Genomic DNA, 20,000 nt, shown 5'->3' with positions numbered 1-20,000 from the left:
GTAAAAGACATAAATATAGCCTATATAATGGACAGATACACAAAGACGGAATGTGTGTGTGTGTGTGTGTGTGTGTGTGTGTGTGTGTGTGTGTGTGTGTGTGTGTGCGTGTGTTTGTGTGCATGCGTGTGTGCGTGTCACTCTGTGTCTGTGTCATATGATTAAGTAATGTCTCGTGGGCCGCGCATCCCCAAAATAAATACTGGGTGGTCCTGCACCTCAACTGGTGACAATTGTTTGGGAGAAGTACAGTGAGCGGCTAGACTCAAAGTAGAATGTTATCCCAAAGCGACTGTTGCAGTAAGCCCTTAATGCAGTAAGCTCCGGGCTAAATCCTAAAACAGGCTAAAAAGGACTATTGCATCCCCAAGAAGTCTTAAAAACTGCCTAGCTGTGATGGTTTTTGCAGCTGCGATATGGGCCGGCACAGTAATGTATGCTGAAGTCCGATCGCTTTGAGTTTATTCAAATAAATTCAATTTCTATTTGATCTCACTGGAGTCCATTTTTCAATCACACATACAGTACAGTACATGTGCACACGGGCACACGCACACACACGCGCGCCCACACACACACACACACACACACACACACACACACACACACACACACACACACACACACACACACACACACACACACGCACGCACACAATTACGTGCACACATACAAACCAAACTCACACTTACATAATATGTATACATAGGCCTACTGTATATACACTTGGTGGCTATTTATTGGGAGGAAATGAGAGGTCTGCGTGGAAGCCGGTATTAGCATGAGAGTGTAAAAGACAGCCTGTATCCTGTATACTGTACGGCCTCCTGAGTCATCTGTGTTCAAGAAAAACACCCAGGAACACAGTATACTGATGCTGGTGACCACACGGGAAAGGATTAGTATCAATCACTCCTGTGGGAGCAATGTGGGCGAGTGTGTGTGTGTGTGTGTGTGTGCGTGCGTGCGTGCGTGCGTGCGTGTGTGTGTGTGTGTGTGTGTGTGTGTGCGTGCGTGAGTGCGTGTGTGCGTGCGTGTTTGTTCATGTGTCTCTCTGTGTATGCACACAAACATGTGGAGTATGTCCTTCTTTCGTGTGTGTTTGTTTTGTGTAGTTTGGGTGTTATGCAGGCTGCAAAAGACTTTCCCGCTTTGAAACTCTGGGAAAATGGTCTGAGTATGGGACGGAAGGACGTGAGGCTGTCTCCCTCCGTCCTCACTCCACCTCCCCACATCCTCCTGTCTCCTTCTCCCTTCACCTATCCATATTTACCTTCCTCCTTCCTTCACCTTGAGGAAGCTTATGAGGAAAGGTTGCCAACGTTATTCTCTCTATAGGCCTACCCTGCAATCAATTCCAGCCGGGCAGATTCGTCACACTGGGTGGCAAACTGCTGCCGAAACCCTGGTGGAATACATTGGAGTCAAATGGAGCAGAGTAGACAAGCATAATATGAACAAACTCTATTGATTGAGAAACTGTAGACCATTGTAAAATAATCCCTTGAAAATGAAAGAAGACATATCACACATTATTGTCTGCTGTGTTGCTTTTTGATCGTGTAATTATCGAAAGAGCACAAAGTACGTTTCTGAACGTGACAAGTATCGCAAGACTGTCCATCGTTTCCTGTCTGGCAATCAAATCCTGCGATAACTCCGAGACAGAAAAGATTCCTGCCACCGTTTAGAGATGCCTCAATTTAAAATGATTACCGTGCTGTGTAGGCTACTGTGCACATCGAAAAGCAAGTGATTAGAAAACAACCTGTGGTATGTCTTCTTTTATATTCCTGAACCGATTATATGACAACGGTCTTAATCATTCATAAATCGTGTTTGTTCATGAGCTGGTCCAGCCAGCTCCATTCACTGCCTTGTATTTCATTGAACTTCTGGTGCGAGGTTTGTCACCCATGAGCGTCATGCCTCCTTCCTCCATTACCTCCATACTCCTGCCCAGAGGCGGGGAAAAATACATAAAAAAGTACTTTGATACAATTTACAGATACCAGGTCAATTTTATAACATTACAAATACAACATTGTGTCCTCACTCACTCTGTGTGAGAGCGCAGGCCAGAGAGTGACCTTGTTATCATCGAACGCTAGACAAGAACTGTGACATGAGACTGAATGCACAATCCTACACAAAGATGCCTCTATACCCCCTGCCCTTCAGACACAAGGGTATTAAGCACGATACTGACACCATGACACAGACACCAGGATACTGACAGGATACAGACATTAGACAGAAAGGTAGACGCCTCGATCGGCTCTGGGGCGTATGCTCTCAAGTGAGGGCAAGCTTCCGCGTTGGTGCCAAGGAAAGTAATGAAAGGAAGGGACGCGAGTCACGTGACTGGACGCCAGGGATGCCCCACATAACGGTGCACTTCCTCCCTCAGTGCAACACATGCCGCTCCAATGAATTGCAGTGGCAAATGAGGTGTCTATACCTTTCTATGGATACTGACACCAGGATACTGACACCAGGATACTGACCAGGATACTGACCCCATGATACTGACACCAGGATACTGACACCAGGATACTGACCAGGATACTGACCCCATGATACTGACACCAGGATACTGACACCAGGATACTGACCAGGATACTGACACCAGGATACTGACCAGGATACTGACACCAGGATACTGACACCAGGATACTGACCAGGATACTGACCCCATGATACTGACACCAGGATACTGACACCAGGATACTGACCAGGATACTGACACCAGGATACTGACACCAGGATACTGACACCAGGATACTGACACCAGGATACTGACACCAGGATACTGACACCAGGATACTGACCAGGATACTGACACCAGGATACTGACACCAGGATACTGACCAGGATACTGACCCCATGATACTGACCAGGATACTGACACCAGGATACTGACACCAGGATACTGACTAGGATACTGACCCCATGATACTGACCAGGATACTGACACCAGGATACTGACACCAGGATACTGACACCAGGATACTGACACCAGGATACTGACACCAAGATACTGACCAGGATACTGACACCAGGATACTGACACCAGGATACTGACACCAGGATACTGACCCCATGATACTGACACCAGGATACTGACCAGGATACTGACACCAGGATACTGACACCAGGATACTGACCCCATGATACTGACACCAGGATACTGACACCAGGATACTGACCAGGATACTGACCCCATGATACTGACACCAGGATACTGACACCAGGATACTGACACCAGGATACTGACACCAGGATACTGACCCCATGATACTGACACCAGGATACTGACACCAGGATACTGACCAGGATACTGACCCCATGATACTGACACCAGGATACTGACACCAGGATACTGACCAGGATACTGACACCAGGATACTGACACCAGGATACTGACACCAGGATACTGACCAGGATACTGACCCCATGATACTGACACCAGGATACTGACACCAGGATACTGACCAGGATACTGACACCAGGATACTGACCAGGATACTGACCAGGATACTGACACCAGGATACTGACCAGGATACTGACCAGGATACTGACACCAGGATACTGACCCCATGATACTGACCAGGATACTGACCAGGATACTGACCCCATGATACTGACACCAGGATACTGACACCAGGATACTGACCAGGATACTGACACCAGGATACTGACCAGGATACTGACCAGGATACTGACACCAGGATACTGACCAGGATACTGACCAGGATACTGACACCAGGATACTGACCCCATGATACTGACCAGGATACTCACACGAGGATACTGACACCAGGATACTGACCAGGATACTGACACCAGGATACTGACCAGGATACTGACACCAGGATACTGACCAGGATACTCACACGAGGATACTGACACCAGGATACTGACCAGGATACTGACACCAGGATACTGACCCCATGATACTGACCAGGATACTGACACCAAGATCAAGGTTCAAGGTTAGCTTTATTGTCCCTTGCGGGAAATTGGTTTGCAGCCAGATCATAGATACTGACCAGGATGCTGACACCAGGATACTGACCAGGATACTGACACCAGGATACTGACCAGGATACTGACCCCATGATACTGACCAGGATACTGACCCCATGATACTGACCAGGATACTGACCCCAAGATACTGACCAGGATACTGACACCAGGATACTGACCAGGATACTGACACCAAGATACTGACCAGGATACTGACACCAGGATACTGACACCAGGATACTGACACCAGGATACTGACCAGGATACTGACCAGGATACTGACACCAAGATACTGACCAGGATACTGACCAGGATACTGACACCAGGATACTGACCAGGATACTGACACCAGGATACTGACCAGGATACTGACACCAGGATACTGACACCAGGATACTGACACCAGGATACTGACACCAGGATACTGACACCAGGATACTGACACCAGGATACTGACCAGGATACTGACCCCATGATACTGACCAGGATACTGACCCCATGATACTGACCAGGATACTGACCCCAAGATACTGACCAGGATACTGACACCAGGATACTGACCAGGATACTGACACCAAGATACTGACCAGGATACTGACACCAGGATACTGACACCAGGATACTGACACCAGGATACTGACCAGGATACTGACCAGGATACTGACACCAAGATACTGACCAGGATACTGACACCAGGATACTGACCAGGATACTGACACCAGGATACTGACCAGGATACTGACACCAGGATACTGACACCAGGATACTGACACCAGGATACTGACACCAGGATACTGACACCAGGATACTGACCAGGATACTGACACCATGATACTGACCAGGATACTGACACCAGGATACTGACACCAGGATACTGACACCAGGATACTGACCAGGATACTGACACCAGGATACTGACCAGGATACTGACACCAGGATACTGACACCAGGATACTGACCAGGATACTGACACGAAGATACTGACACCAGGATACTGACCAGGATACTGACCAGGATACTGACACCAGGATACTGACACCAGGATACTGACACCAGGATACTGACCAGGATACTGACCAGGATACTGACACCAGGATACTGACCAGGATACTGACACCAGGATACTGACCAGGATACTGACACCAGGATACTGACACCAGGATACTGACCAGGATACTGACACCAGGATACTGACCAGGATACTGACACCAGGATACTGACAAATAGCATCACAAATAATCAAACCTTTTTCCTTTTCCTGAATCACTCCCTCTGCCTGGGGAATGCACACGTACATGGCACACGCACACACACACACACACACACACACACACACACACACACACACACACACACACACACACACACACACACACACGCTTTAATACCAAATATTGTTCTCAGACAAGGGGACGCAGTGCTTTCTTTAAGCAGTTCGAAGCGTTGTGTAACAGATCCATGTAGCCAGAGGGACACAGATGATACGTTCCCCAACTTCCCACAGCATTCCCTCAATCAGCATCCTCTGCCTTTTATTGATTAAACGGTTTGTCCCCACTACAGTGGAGACTCCCAGCTCACTCACATTATGTACAGACAGAGACACACAGACAGGCAAACATAATGCACCCGTGGCACAGACACACACACAGTATGCACATTGCACAGTTAAATTAGCATGAGGAGTTTACTCACACATACAGTATGCTTACACACAAAATGAACGCACATACAGTATGCACGGCACACGCACGCAAATGAGTGTGGTTCATATAATCTCTCAAGTTTATGGGCATGGCATTTCCGGTCCAACTCCTCCAGCAATGCATGACTTCATACCACAATGAAAGGGGAGTCCCACCCTTTGTTCTTTGTTGCCGTGGCCAGGTGTTTTTGTCCAGCAGCACAGTGATGTTACCAAAGTGGTATTAACAGTTCTAACAAGAGCTCCGTATGCCACCGCCACTAAACAACAACTACTATAATCACTGGTCTATTTTATGACTGCTGACTCTGCACTTGGGAGGTATTTTCCCTTTCTTTACGATGAAACATTTAACACTGTGGTAGTTGCAGTTGACTAGTATAGCACATGACGAAGACACAAACAGTTGAACAGAAGATAGTCAAGATTGTTTTTTATTGAAGTCGTCTTGATCATCATCAATGTCCCTGAGCACGTCATATGCTAGCTGTGATCTAAAAGTCATAGCAGCACCGCATAAGAGAAGCATGCAGTACGCGCACCGAAAACAAGGACACATCTAATCTGTGTCAATCTATAAACTAGGAGGACCCAGGATCTATTGTTGTCCATGTCCTTTAGATGTCCATGTAACAGATACTTCACATGCTACTTTGATTATCCCTTCCTCTAAAGAACACAAAACAACACATATTTAGAGTTTTTCTTCCACCCATGTGCGCGCGCACACACACACACACACACACACACACACACACACACACACACACACACACACACACACACACACACTACACACACACACTGATTCAATTAAGAGCCAAACAAAATGATCTAAAGATTATGAGTCATGATGACCCTACAGCTAATTTGGTGAAATGCACATCAATTCAAACTAATGTCAGGCCAAAAGCCCAGCGTGACTCACTACGCTCAATGCAGACTGATATTGAACACCGCACGACTCACATCAACGATAAATCACTCCAGCGATTGATCGGAAAACAGATTAAAATTGCAGGTTTGGCGTAGCGTCAGAATAGCCCACAATGCTGTTGTTGCTATTGCATGAAGAGGTGTAACCAATACAAAGGCAGCTTGTCTACTGTCTAAGCTCTGACCACCCGTTTACATCTCATGTCAGATTATAAAAAAGATGCACGGTCGCAAACTCCCCCATACTGTAATGCAGGGTGTCTGCAGGTGTAAAAGAGTTCATTCTGATGAGGGCGAGGTGGACAGAATGTACAAATAAAAATGTCAATAATCCAGATTTATTTTCCAAAAGACTAATATTCAAAAGTAGTTTTCAAAAATGTAATTACATTTTTTATTTTTTTTTACAAAACAATAAATTTACATTTGCTTTAGCGCAAGCAACAGCCTAGATCGATAGATTTGATTTGGGTCCATAAAAGGAAAAAAGGAGTACATACAGACGCACATATACATTAATATCCACTAGTAACTAGTACATACAGACATACATATACATTAATATCCACTAGTAACTAGTGGTACCGAAAAGGTGAGGCTTATTGCGCCTATACCCTTATTTGAACATAACTCAGATTACACTAAGCAGAGTATAATGTCAGACATAGATTACATAAAATAAAATAAAAACTATAAGGTTCTGGCCATTGATTCTGAGAAATCTAATAAATCTAAGCCGGGCTTATAGATTTGGCCTATAGAAAGAAAACAATCAAATGTTTTTAAATAAGAAGGACAAAACAAAAACAAAGATACCTAACATAAAATCACAAGGGAACTGGGGAGATATGTATTCAATGCCCCATACCATGTGGCTATTTGACCACAGGATATGAAGTAGGCCTACACAGGGACACACATGATTGAGGCCTACAGCCATACTCTGTGGCTACTAGGCCGCAGAGCATGGTCTTAGGTATATATATATATATATATATATATATATATATATATATTTATACCCCTACATATATACATACAGTATACGGCAGGGGTCCTCAACTAGAAATGCTGAAGGTCTACACAAATCATTTTTTAATAAAACCATGGTCCAGTCTCATGCGCACGCAAATAAAATTGCGGGTCGCGGGCCACGTGGGCCCCATGGGGTGGGGCTGCCCCCCTCGCCCCCCTCCCCTAGAAACAACTATGCCTGTTTAGTACAGTCAAACCAAGCTATACAAACCGGGTCCCATCCCAACCAACACTGGGGTGGCAGAGTATGAAAATATATTTTTTCACTTTGACAAATATTCATTATTCACACCTCCAAAAACCCAATTTTGTTCATTCAACTGAATGTGTGAATGTGTCACTGCTAGTGAGCCAGTCAGCGCAACATTGTCATCATGACATGCCGGCCCATAATACACACATTCAGAGTGTTAATTGCGTTTCTCGGCATTGATCGAATACAACAGAGAATTCAACTCGCGGTTGCGGTGACTTTTTTTCTTCTCTTTATTATTTTTTCTTAATGTTTTTTTGTGGCTTTCGCCTTTATTTGATATGTTTTATGGAGGGACAGACAGTAGGCTGACAGGAAATGGGGAGAGAGATGGGGGGTCACTCCCGCTGAGCCACGGCCCAGGCCTTTTCTCTTCATTCTATCATTTCTCCAGGGTCCGCAGAGAGGTGTGCCGCGGTCTGGTCGTGGACCGCGGTCCGCCTGTTGAGGACCACTGGTATACGGCATGTAGATTTACAAACATACACTACAGGTATATATATTTTTTTTAGATATTTTTTTGCGGCTTACGCCTTTTATTGATTTTTGAAGGGACAGACAGTAGGCTGACAGGAAACGGGAGAGAGATGGGGGGATGACATGCAGTAAAGGCCGTGTCGGGTCCGGGAGTCGAACCCGCGGCACACTGCGACTGGATTACCAGTCCGGTGCCCAGACCGTTACGCTACGGCCTGGGCCCACTACAGGTATATTGATGTAATTAGGTTTCATAATATTAATTTATATTTATTTAGTAACGTATTTTTCATCATTAGGCAGATTTTTTTTTAAACAAAGATTTCTTTTTACAAAAATGTTTAGATTTTCATTATCGTGAGAACGACGGCTTCCATTTTCGCATTGCAACTTTTCAGGACTAGAAAGCCTGCAGTTTCTATTATCTTGTATTCCCCATGGATGATGTCACTGGAGGACGGTTTCTGAACTGCCCACAGCCCTCCTATGAGGTGAGGACCTATTATATGAAGATAGGTTGAAAAGTGGTGAACTGGTCCTTTAATGTATTATTCAAATGAGGTCAAAGTTTAACTGAGCAGTGCGTAGGCCTGCTGGTAGTCTCCATTAGACTGCATGAGGATGTCCTCCAGGAAGCGTCGGTCGCAGTGAGGGAATGTGCTCTCCAGTCTCTTCACGGCCCGCTCGAAATCTGGCTCTGAATCTGGAAAACGCATCGGAAAGGATTAATATTCATATAGACTCTGCATTATTGTACTCCCGAGACCTCTGCAGAAGAGATCTTTCAGTGATTGCCACAAGCCAAAAGCATTCACTTCTCATGCGTGACGGCAACATCAAATACTGTACTGACATTTATACAGTATAACCCCCCCCCCCTCCCTCCAAATTGAACTTTATTAAGCCTAAGGATATGTACAAGCTGTCATTCACACAAGAGCACCAGTCACTCACGTCAGCCCCATTCCATGTTCCGTGCCTCTAGCTCCGTTGAGCCAGAGACAGAGCTACGGATCGAAGGAGAAAAAAAAGATGGAGAAACAGAGGGAGAGGCTTCTCCACGTGTGAGGGAAGAAATGAGGAAACGCCGTTCCTCAAACCGCAGCGGCCGTGCCAGTCAGCCAGCCTGCAGCCTGTCTTTTCTCAGACGGGCCCTGCCAACTGTGCCATGCTCCATCTTTACCACTATAGCCACATGCATTCTGCCAGACGCAAATGAGAATCGGATGCCTGGGTGGTTCCTGCTGTCACGGGCATCAGCCCAATGCAGCTCTCCAGAGGGGAGGGGAGCCAGAGAACAAGGCCTTAAGGGACAGAGAGGGTCTCAGAGGGAAAGACGCCATCGCCCAGCTATGCAGGAGATCAGCTTAGGCAGGTATTGACAGAGCGGAAAGCCCTAATCAGAGTGCTGGGAGAACACAGACGCCCTTGCCTGGTGAATTGGACACTGTGGTGCTGTGGCGTTCCAACACGGGGGATTCGTACAGGTCGTGGGACCTTACACTGTGCCAGCAGGACTCAGAAGGTGGAGTGACTTTCAAAGGATGCGCTGCCGTGCCTGTTGCTGGTGTTGTTAACTTGCTAAAGAATAGCATTGGAATGGTTAGACACAGATGGGAGTACGAGGGTAGGAATTATAGCCGTTACTATCAGACAGAAGCTGGGACGTACTGTACCGGGGGAGGTTTGAGAGGGTAAGCAGGTGCTGGGAGAGGGCTCTTTGTAGCAGAGGTTGCTTTGGGGATAAACAGAGCAACGAGGTAGTGATAACACTGTGACTGCAGCACATTAACCATGTTTACAGTAGCTGGGGGGTATGTTGCAGTAGCTATCTAACCAACACGACACTAGTTCCCAACACTAGTTCCTCTGCCAGGAAACAGAGTCATTCATTTCTGTCATTCAAAATCATTTAACCAGCGATGTTTCAACTGCTTATGCGTATCAATCTTTATGAACTCAGGCCAGTTATGAAAGGGAGGAACTTGGCATGTCAGTTTGGCAGAAAGCCGAGTGTCTGTCAGACTGGCGTAGGCTGGAGGCTTTCAAGAAAATCTCCCTCCCTTTACTGACAGCTAGCTAATTAATGACACTCAATGCAATGTGTGTGTGCGTGTATGTGTTGAAAACATAGTTTTTTCCCGATGTCATTCTTGTCTTCTGTCCTGTCTGCAAATGCACATGTTTGAGTGTGTGCGTGTACAGTATGTAAGCCAAGAATGATATACTTTTGTTTATCCTAACCCCATTCATTCCTGGAGACAGTAAGCAATGATGTACCCTTCAAGAGTTGGAAAAATGTTTGCTTACTCACACCTACACACGTACACTCACACACACGCATACAAGAAGTAGCATGAATGCCAAGTGCCACACATAACCACCTACCTACATCTTTTTAAGACTACAGAGGCCTTTGATTTAAGACAGACTAAACAGACAATCAGAGCGTCTTGAGAAAAAGGATGAGGTGGGCAACCGGCATTTCCAATAAGCCAACCGTCTGATTCAGATTTTGGTTAACCAGGGATGAGCCAGAGTGAAAGAAAAGGCTTGAGAAACACTAGAACAAGAGGTATCCACGCATCCAGAGAGCCGCGGGTAGCAGAACTGACGTAGGGGGCGGCAGCTTACCAGCCTCCGTGGCCCAGTCCGAAGAGCACTGTCGGGGGTACGCATCTGGACGAGTGGGGGGGTCATCCTGGACGCTGAGATCTTCAAAAGAGGAACACCCCACGTCTCTCCGTTCTCCCGTCCCACTCTCTCTGTCCTCCTGGCCTTCTAGTCTGTTCAGGAAAGCCGAGTTCACTCTGTGAAGATGATGTTGAAAATCCTTTTATTACTATCAAATGCTCCCATAGATGTTTATTAACACCACATGTGACGTTTCAAATTCATCAGCTCTTCTTTCTGTTCAGTATTTATCATTTAGATAACACCATTTTGTATAATGATTGATTGCTTTGCTTGAAATGACTCAAGTTCTCTCTTTTTTTGTCCCTTCACTATTAACTATGTCCAGACTTTTCTAGTGGTAATTAAATATTCCTTTGTCTTAGAGAAGAGACGGATTACCAAGAGAAGCGTGGAATGCTAGAGAAAGCAGATGGTCAACGTAGCATATCAGAGACCCCAAACCTACCTTCTGTGATCCAGCTGTACGGTTCTGCTTCTCTCCTCGTAGTTCTGGTTCTGTTTCTGCTCCAAGGCTTCACTCTGGGAATAACAGATCTCGGGTCAGTTAGGGCTCACAGCTTGAAACCTGATGGAACCTATGAATGTATATTATAACACACGCCACACAGTAATATGCTCTGTGTTTTTGTAACTCTTAAAGGACCTTCAACTTTTTGAGTGGTGCAACCACTCCAAGGAACAGCAATGTCTGTGACGTTGGTTAACCTATGTGTTGGTTAATGAGCACCAGTATGTACCAGTAGGGGCCAGTAGGGGCGCCAGAAACAGAGAGAGAGAGACAGTGTTGCACTGTTGAGAGAGAGAGAGGGAGAGAGAGAGAGAGAGGAGGGGGGAGAGAGAGGGGAGTTGTACCACTCGGTTCACATTCACACAGGTGTGATTTTTCAATTTATTTCGTGTTTTTGGGGCTCCCATATGTGTTTTCTATCCCCACAATTAACCAATTTTGAACAATCAGGCTTTCATATCATATGGGTGCTTTAATGGAAATTGCTCTCAGGAACTGCTCAACTGATTTTGTCCTCATCGTGATGTCATCAATGTCACCCTACTTTGTATAATTCCTCCTCTTCCAAATTTGCATTTCCACTTTGTTTACAATGTCCACCATTGTTGATATTCGAAGCTGGAATGGAAACAAGCCTGTGTTTATTTTAGCCTGGTTAGTAAACCAGACTAATATCGCACGGACCGCGGGATATTAGTCTGGGGAGGCTCAGCTTGGATTTCATTTCCAGGGAAACATTTTCTCTTTGACGCAATTGGTCAGAGCTACTGTCAGTCAAAGGTCTCAAGCATTGAAAGTCACTGTACCAAAGCCCGCCCATATTGCATACCGTGTCCCGATTGGCCGCCCACATTCTCTGGTGTAGGAAATGGGCGTACAATTGAGCCTCTCCAGACCGAAATCCGCCGGCAGGCAATTTATTTTTGCCAACGGCTGATTCGGTCTGGTTTATTAACCAGGCTATGTTTATCTAGCATCAGTATTATAATGACTCAAATATTAAATAATCTGTATATTAGCACCCCCACCACCTCAGGACAGTGTGGTACTGCAGCTAAAACTGCTTTCAAAGTCAAGAAAGAAATGACAAGGACAGGTTATATCAGAGTGGCTCAAACCATTAGAAATAACATTTTGGGCAGGAACCCCTTTTGGTGTTAGCATTATGTTATGCTTTAGCTATTGAAAAATAGCAGATCTACAAGCTCATAGCACACCACCGAGTGGCGCGCTATGAGCTTGTAGGTCTGCTATTTTTGAAAAACGACTGACATTTAGAAACATAGCTTTTTCAGAAAACTGTCCAGGATGTAGAAGACATTTTTAGAATCTGATCTCAGGTCAAAATGGGTTAAGAGTGTACAAATGGAACCAAATGGATCTTTCCATTTGTACCCTCTCAGAGTTACTCAGGACATTACAGCTATAGGGGTACTTCAACATCACACGTTTCCCACCTTCCTTCTCTGTTCGTCTTTTTTCAGCTGCTGGGTAGAATTGTCCTCCTCCCTCTGCCTCTCCCTCTCATCCTGTGCTCGACGCTGCAGGGGCCAAGGGTGAAAGACAGGGTTATATAACATTAATAGAATCTAACAAGACCCTTCCCGCCCCATTTCTGTGCTCCAGGAAGGAGCTGCAGCAGTGAGTTCTATAGAGCGTCGCAGTCCCGCCCCTTTCATGATGCCGCCAGGCCCAGGAAATAGTTCCCAATGCATTTTCTCCATAGACATTTCAAAACGTATTTATTTAAATACCTTTTAAGCATCATACGAAGCCAACTCGAGTCGTGACAAATCATGACAACAAACAATATTTTGGACCAAACAAATAATTGCCGTTTTTTTTCTACTTTCTAATTTCTTTGTTTGGCCCAAAACATTGTGTTTATTGTCATGATTTGGTCACGACAACAGTTGGCTTTGTCCGCTGCGTAAACGTCTTTAAATAAATACTTTCTGAAAAGTCTATGAGGAAAATGAACAGGGATTTATTTTCCGGGTCTCTCGAGGGGGCGGGACTGCGACACTCTCAGGGAAGGAACCGAAAGCACAGAGCTTTGGTGGGCTCTTATTCTCCCATCAGTTTACCAAACAAGCTCCCACTGGCACCTGGGATGCAGACATGCACACACACACACACTCACTTGCGAATATGCATGCACATAATATGTGCGCGCATGCACGCACGCACACACCCACACACACACACCCACACACACACACACACACACACACACACACACACACACACACACACACACACACACACACACACACACACACACACACACACACACACAGGGGATGTGAGGGAGAGATTAATCTGCTTTATGGAGCCATCCCTGAAAGAACAACAGATCCCAGAGTCCCAGTCAAAACCACATCAAGAGCCCGTCTCTCTTTGCTCTGCACCCGGAGGCTTTCATCTCCCCGTCAGTGACGTCTATCTGGGAGAACTATGTTACTGGACCCTGGGAGCAGCTCCAGCAGAGGAGAGGAGAGGAGAGGAGAGGAGAGGAGAGGAGAGGAGAGGAGAGGAGAGGAGAGGAGAGGAGAGGAGAGGAGAGGAGAGGAGAGGAGAGGAGAGGAGAGGAGAGGAGAGGAGAGGAGAGGGGAGGGGAGGGGAGGGGAGGGGAGGGGAGGGGAGGGGAGGGGAAGAAGAGAAGAGAAGAGAAGAGAAGAGAAGAGAAGAGAAGAGAAGAGAAGAGAAGAGAAGAGAAGAGAAGAGAAGAGAAGAGAAGAGAAGAGAAGAGAAGAGAAGCTAAAGTTTAAGCATTGCTTCTTGAACTATGACAAATTGGAACTGCTTTGTAAAAGATGTTCAAAAAGTTTTAATTGAGTCTGCCGTCACCCAGGCTGATGTGTGCACGTGACCTCGCCACACAGAAGGAAGGCTCTATCGCCGAGGGTGATAGATGGTGAGGAGACCTCTGGTTCCGCTCAGGGGTGTAGTCCTTGGGGAGGTCTGGCAGATACTGTGGATAGGATACTAGCTAGGGCATGGACTGAGGGAGGGATTTGTAGGTGAGGAGTGGGAGGGTGCAGACAAGTAATTTCCAATACACATGGGGCTCCATTTTCGTCACCGCTAAACCCCTTATCCCTAAACTTCTTTGCCTTTTTTTTGTTTTTACTATTTTCAAAAACTTCAACTAGCCAATCTACATTGACACGTTGTGAACTTCAAAAAAAGGTTTAGCGGTGACGAAAATGGAGCCCATGGAGTCGCCAGCCATTTCTTTACCTGACACTGAGAAGTTTCACATGTGGAAGAACATGCAATCCCTCCCAGTTCTGCTCCCTGCAGAATAGATACCCTGACCAACCTGCGAGAGTCGCTAGTGCAGCAACATACTGTACGTAGAGCTTCCCACCCATGAACATGGCCAATTCACCCTTTGTCGAGTCCCGCCTGTGGTTGTGCCCCTCTTCGCACCCATTGGTTGCTGTTTCGTGGTTGGACAAAAATCCTCCGTCCACTACCATTGAAATAACATGTTTTTCAGTTGCTTCGTATTGCTATTCTGTGCATTCAATTCTTATTTTAAACTCGGTGTCAGTCAAAAGGAACATCACAGGTACTGCATGGTGACTGGGCATATCATGTTTGTTTTTAGTTGTTTCCAAAGATGATGTTTTAGCAAATTCAACATAAACAAGGCGGGAACCAGGGCGGAACAAGGCAGAAAGAGCCTGCTCGTTAGTCAGTCAGGGACCAATCAGAAGGCTGACATGGTGAGTGCCCAACCAAGCCGGGGCACCACAAAGAAATTGGTCGTTTGGCAAGAACTTTAACCTTGAGCCACCTTTTCAGTAAGACAAAGAGAAGAAGGGTCAGATAAGGTAAAAACAATGGAACAGAGAGGAGAGGAGAGGTGAAGTGAGGCGAGGACAGGAGATGAGAGGATATGAGAGAGGACAGGACAGCAGAGATTGGAACAGGAGAAAGAAAGCAGAGGAAGAGCGCAGGGAGAAAAGAAAAGAGGGGAGAAAATAATAATAAAGAGGATCATATTCCGTCTCCACCTAATACAATTAAAACAATAAATTGAGTGATGAATTTAACAATTTCCCATAACAGAATCCCTCCCACTGTCACTCACCCGGCTCATAGACAACCCATTGGCATTGTGTAAAAACATTAACAATATATAGTTTTTTAGACAATGTTTTTCTTTTGCATTTTTTCCCATTTATTTCTCCCCACCCCTTTTCTTTTTTCTCCCCAATTGTAGTTGTTTCTATTGTGTTTGTCCCTCTCGACCTCAATTGTTTCCGTAAGCAACCACGAGGCTCCTCTCAACTATCATACACATGGAGTCTCCAGCTGTTTGTTTCCACCTGACAGTGAGGAGATTCACCAGGAGAGTGTAACGTATCCTCACAGTTTTTCTCCACGCTGAACAGGCACTCGGCCAAGCTGCTGACTTCCCACCCAGTCAAGCCAAAGACACAGCAGAGGAATCAAACACCATGTCTCCATGGCGGCGGGCAGGCCCGTGTGCCAGCCGGACGCCCCTGTTGTTCCTTTTCTTTAGGACAAAGAAGAAGGAACTGTAGGCAGGGAGATAAAGGTAAAGGGAGAGGAGAGGATATGAGTGGAGAGGAGGAAGGGTAGTGTGTGTCGGTGGGTTGCACCTAGTACCATCTACTTGCATCAGTTAAGTCTGTCTGTTAAGTCTGTTTGTCTGCACAACAAACTCCATTACTGTGATTGAACTGTTTCCATTCTGTGGGTTCTCCTTTTGCACTATAGCTTCGAGGAATCTCTCTTCACTTTTCTCTCTACGTTGGTGCTGCCTGCCTCTCCTGGCTAGTGACTTGGCTGAGGACTTTGAGGAAAAAAGGGACTTGCACAACAAAAAAGCCGCACAAGAAAACATTTCCCCTGTCCACCAAGGGAGCTGTGTGTGCGAATTTAACAATGTTATGAGTCACCACATAATACAGTTAGAGAGTACAGTATCACACAATATCCTCAGGACTTTACCTCATGTCTCTCTCTCTCTCTACTGAAATGGAGGGAGCGCAGACAATGCTATTAGCACGACCTCTGACTCCTTGACAGAAGCTGTCAACGCTCTGTAATAAGCATGCTGTTTTCAGAGCTAAGAATAGCTCCAATGTTCTAAGAATAACCTCTTCACCTTTCAAGATGTACAGTGTTTTAAATAACCTTTAGCTTGATGAGTCAGGTTGATGAAAGGGAACGCTACCCACTCTCTGACAGTAGGGGGTTGTGGGTGGAGGTGTACGTTCCCGTTAGAGGGTGTGGACGAGAAATTGCTGCATGACGTACAAGGGCAGGACAAGGTTGCCCCCTTTCACTGGCGGGTCTTCCTGTATCCCTTTGTCTGATTGGACGGCTGGGAGCTTTGGCTGTTCTCCAGGTACTTTTACTAGAGCAGGTTATTCCACACCATTATGTCTGAATTCTGTCTAGTGTCTAGTATCAGGCTTGTTGTATGCATGTTTCTCTGCCTCTGTCTGTCCGTCCGTCTGTCTGTCTGTCTATCCGTCCGTCCGTCTGTCTATCCGTCCGTCTGTCTGTCTCTCCGTCCATCCGTCCGTCTGTCTGTCTGTCTGTCTGTCTGTCTGTCTATCCGTCCGTCCGTCTGTCTGTCTGTCCCCGCCACTCAGCGTGAACTCTGAGAAATCCCTGTGAACTCTCCTCGCCTTCCTTCCTCATTCCCTCACTGGAAAACCATGAAGGGAAAGACAGACAGACGGAGGGGAGAAGGAGTGACCTAAGAGAAAAACGGGGACACACAGGAGAAGGCTCAACAGAGTAAACCAAAGAGTGAAATAGACAGACTGAGTGAAGACAGCCGAGACAAGCAGGAGGCACAGGGGGCAGGGAGCAGGAGTGACCCATTCCGCCGCGTGTTTTATACACGTCCTCTGGCTCGGAGGCTGGCGTACTGCTGGGTGCCCGGGGCCTGACCAGCAGATAATTGCAGGGGGATCCGGCCTCTCACTCGGCCCTGGCTCGGAAACCCCTTCTTCTGGGGGCCGCTTCATAAAAACCCCGCTCGTCCCCGCTCCCCGAAAGCCCCAGACCAAAGTGTTTACTCAGAAAACAGGGTTCAATAGATGGATGCATTGGTGTGAATCACCACAGCCGTTCAGTCTTTGACCCCACAGTGCTGAACCCTGGGACCCTCAGGGTCTGCGTGCACAAAGGCATGTGGACATGGATGCCTTCCACCCGCATTGCATGCATGCGTGTATGCTCTGTGTATAAACAAGTGAAAGCCTGTGTGCGCTGCAGTGTGCGCACACACACACACACACACACACACACACACACACACACACACACACACACACACACACACACACACACACACACGTGTACAGTACTGTATGTGCACACTGTGCATTTTGTGGCTGCTGGCTTACCCAGGATGACGCACGTGTGGCACTGCTTGATGCCACTGGAGCTGGGCCTTTCCGCTCGAGCTTCTGTAGAAAATTCTCCGTCGACCTGCAATGAACACACATTATAGTCTCTCTCCGGCGGACTCACACACGCACACACACACACACACACACACGCACACACACACACACACACACACACACACACACACACACACACACACACACACACACACACACTGTGTGTGCTGAGGTATGAAATGGTATTAGTTTACTCCGCAGACACTGCACAGGCCAGGGAGTCAGACAGTGTTGGGTCACCGAAGTTTGTCTGTCCTGCTCTGACACAATTGTCCCATTCACTCTCACTCTAATCCTCAACCATCCTCTACTCCTCGATCTATCCCCTCACCCGCAGCTCTAAATATCGCCATTGTTCCATGAAGTTAACACTTTGGTTTTGTCGTCCCACTGTTGTTATTTGTCTCTTCTGAAAGTGTCCGGTGTCTGAATACCGTGTCAGCTTGCCTCTTGGGGTAAATTGACGAAAAGTGGTCTGAACCAATGCTAGACGATTTTGCATAAAAACCCTCATGCAGACATTCCAAACTATCCCGGATTCCCCACGTCAAGATGTTCTACTATAAATTGAAATCACTAGTCACTGCAATAACGGGCTTCTAAGGAATCCTACAATGACAAAGTAATTACGGGCAGTCAGATCTGAACCCAATGTCACCTGCCCACATTTACTCTTTGATGTTTAGTCAATGATATGCCCTGGGGAGGGCGGTGGCTTCGTTCATCCTTAAAGCGGGGCTGCCGACACAAAACGCACACTCTTTTTAACTTCTGAAGAATAGGTCAGTGCTTGAATCAAACATTGAATGTTGCGCTTTCATAAAAAGGGCAAGGGCAGTAGCTGGAGTCATCCGACACCCGTGCCTGTTACTGTCATCCTCTCTACTGAACAGGACAAAGGCACAACACAACACAATGCTGAGCGGTGACAGTTGTGAAAGCAACGTGAACCTGATCCACCACTGACCTGAGCTGATCCTCTTTGAGCTCGTTGCGCCTCCTCGCCTCCTCCTGACACTTCCTCTGCTCCAGACGCTCCGCCTAAAATACAACCACTACTTACATCAGGGCCATTGTGCTACGGCACTCAATTCATCACATAGATATAATCTAGCCAGTGTAGTACTTTCTGGGCATGCAGTTGAATTAGAATGCAGGAGTTGGAATGCAACACTGATCCAATGTATTTAAACGATGAATGCATGATGCCAAATACTTAAATCAATACTAGATGAGAGGGAGTGCTATTCTTTGAGCTATTGGCACTAGTGTGCTGCGTCCCACCAGTGTCAATATATCATGGTAGAGCAAAACCTTGGGTGTATTATTACTGACATTATACAACAGTTCAATATGTGGATGTCAAGACAACGATGATACAAGCTAGCTTTTATTTTAGTTATCCGTTTATTCCGCAAAGGCCTGGTCCTTGGCTCAGCGGTCCAGGCACCTTGGCCGGCAGCCCTAGTCTGGCAGTGTGCCGCGGGTTCGACTCCCGATCCCAACGGCTCTCTATAAATATATAAAATAAAGGCGAAAGCCGCAAAATAAAACATTGAAAAAAAAAGAAAATTTGTTCTTTGATTGCTTTTCCCTTTTTAGTGCATATACTGATCCTTGTTTGGAAGTGGGATAAAGTGTTCATTGGGCCCATTTGGGGTATTTTATGTGCAGACTGCTCATAACATTTAGGTTAACTAGAGCGGTGCCTGTTGGGAGACTAAATTATTTTGATATTTCGTCGACTAAGACTAGACTAACAAAAAATAATTTCAGAAGACTAAATGGGACTAAAGACTAAATGTGTCTTATTCTAAAGACTAAGACTAAGACTAAATCAAAATATTCTGAAAAAAAAACAACACTGACTTGCACCTCTGTGGTGGGGTGTCGAATTT

General features: G+C 46.2%; 2 protein-coding genes across 2 annotated transcripts in view; one reads left to right on the top strand and one right to left on the bottom strand.

Moving 5' to 3' along the window:
* tnfsf11 (TNF superfamily member 11) overlaps positions 1-9,092 on the top strand; it is a 50,560-nt gene extending 41,468 nt beyond the window's left edge. The window contains exon 5 of the transcript XR_014569967.1: positions 9,005-9,092. The gene's annotated coding sequence lies outside the window, so the exon portion shown is untranslated. The remainder of the gene's footprint in view (positions 1-9,004) is intronic.
* Positions 9,006-20,000, bottom strand: part of epsti1 (epithelial stromal interaction 1) — a gene marked incomplete at its 3' end in the record, with an annotated part of 15,045 nt that continues 4,050 nt past the window's right edge. Inside the window, exons 6-11 of the mRNA XM_083776788.1 lie at positions 19,070-19,143; positions 18,043-18,127; positions 13,099-13,182; positions 11,579-11,652; positions 11,071-11,246; positions 9,006-9,139 (exon numbers count right to left, since the gene is read on the bottom strand). Coding sequence (XP_083632914.1) covers positions 9,006-9,139; positions 11,071-11,246; positions 11,579-11,652; positions 13,099-13,182; positions 18,043-18,127; positions 19,070-19,143 — 627 coding nt within the window. The remainder of the gene's footprint in view (positions 9,140-11,070; positions 11,247-11,578; positions 11,653-13,098; positions 13,183-18,042; positions 18,128-19,069; positions 19,144-20,000) is intronic.

The sequence above is a fragment of the Protomyctophum parallelum genome (assembly GCF_964188405.1).
Source record: "Protomyctophum parallelum genome assembly, chromosome: 11".
In the NCBI taxonomy this organism is placed as follows: domain Eukaryota; kingdom Metazoa; phylum Chordata; class Actinopteri; order Myctophiformes; family Myctophidae; genus Protomyctophum; species Protomyctophum parallelum.
Note: the sequence above shows the minus strand (reverse complement) of the source record. Positions and strands in the feature narration are given on the sequence as shown.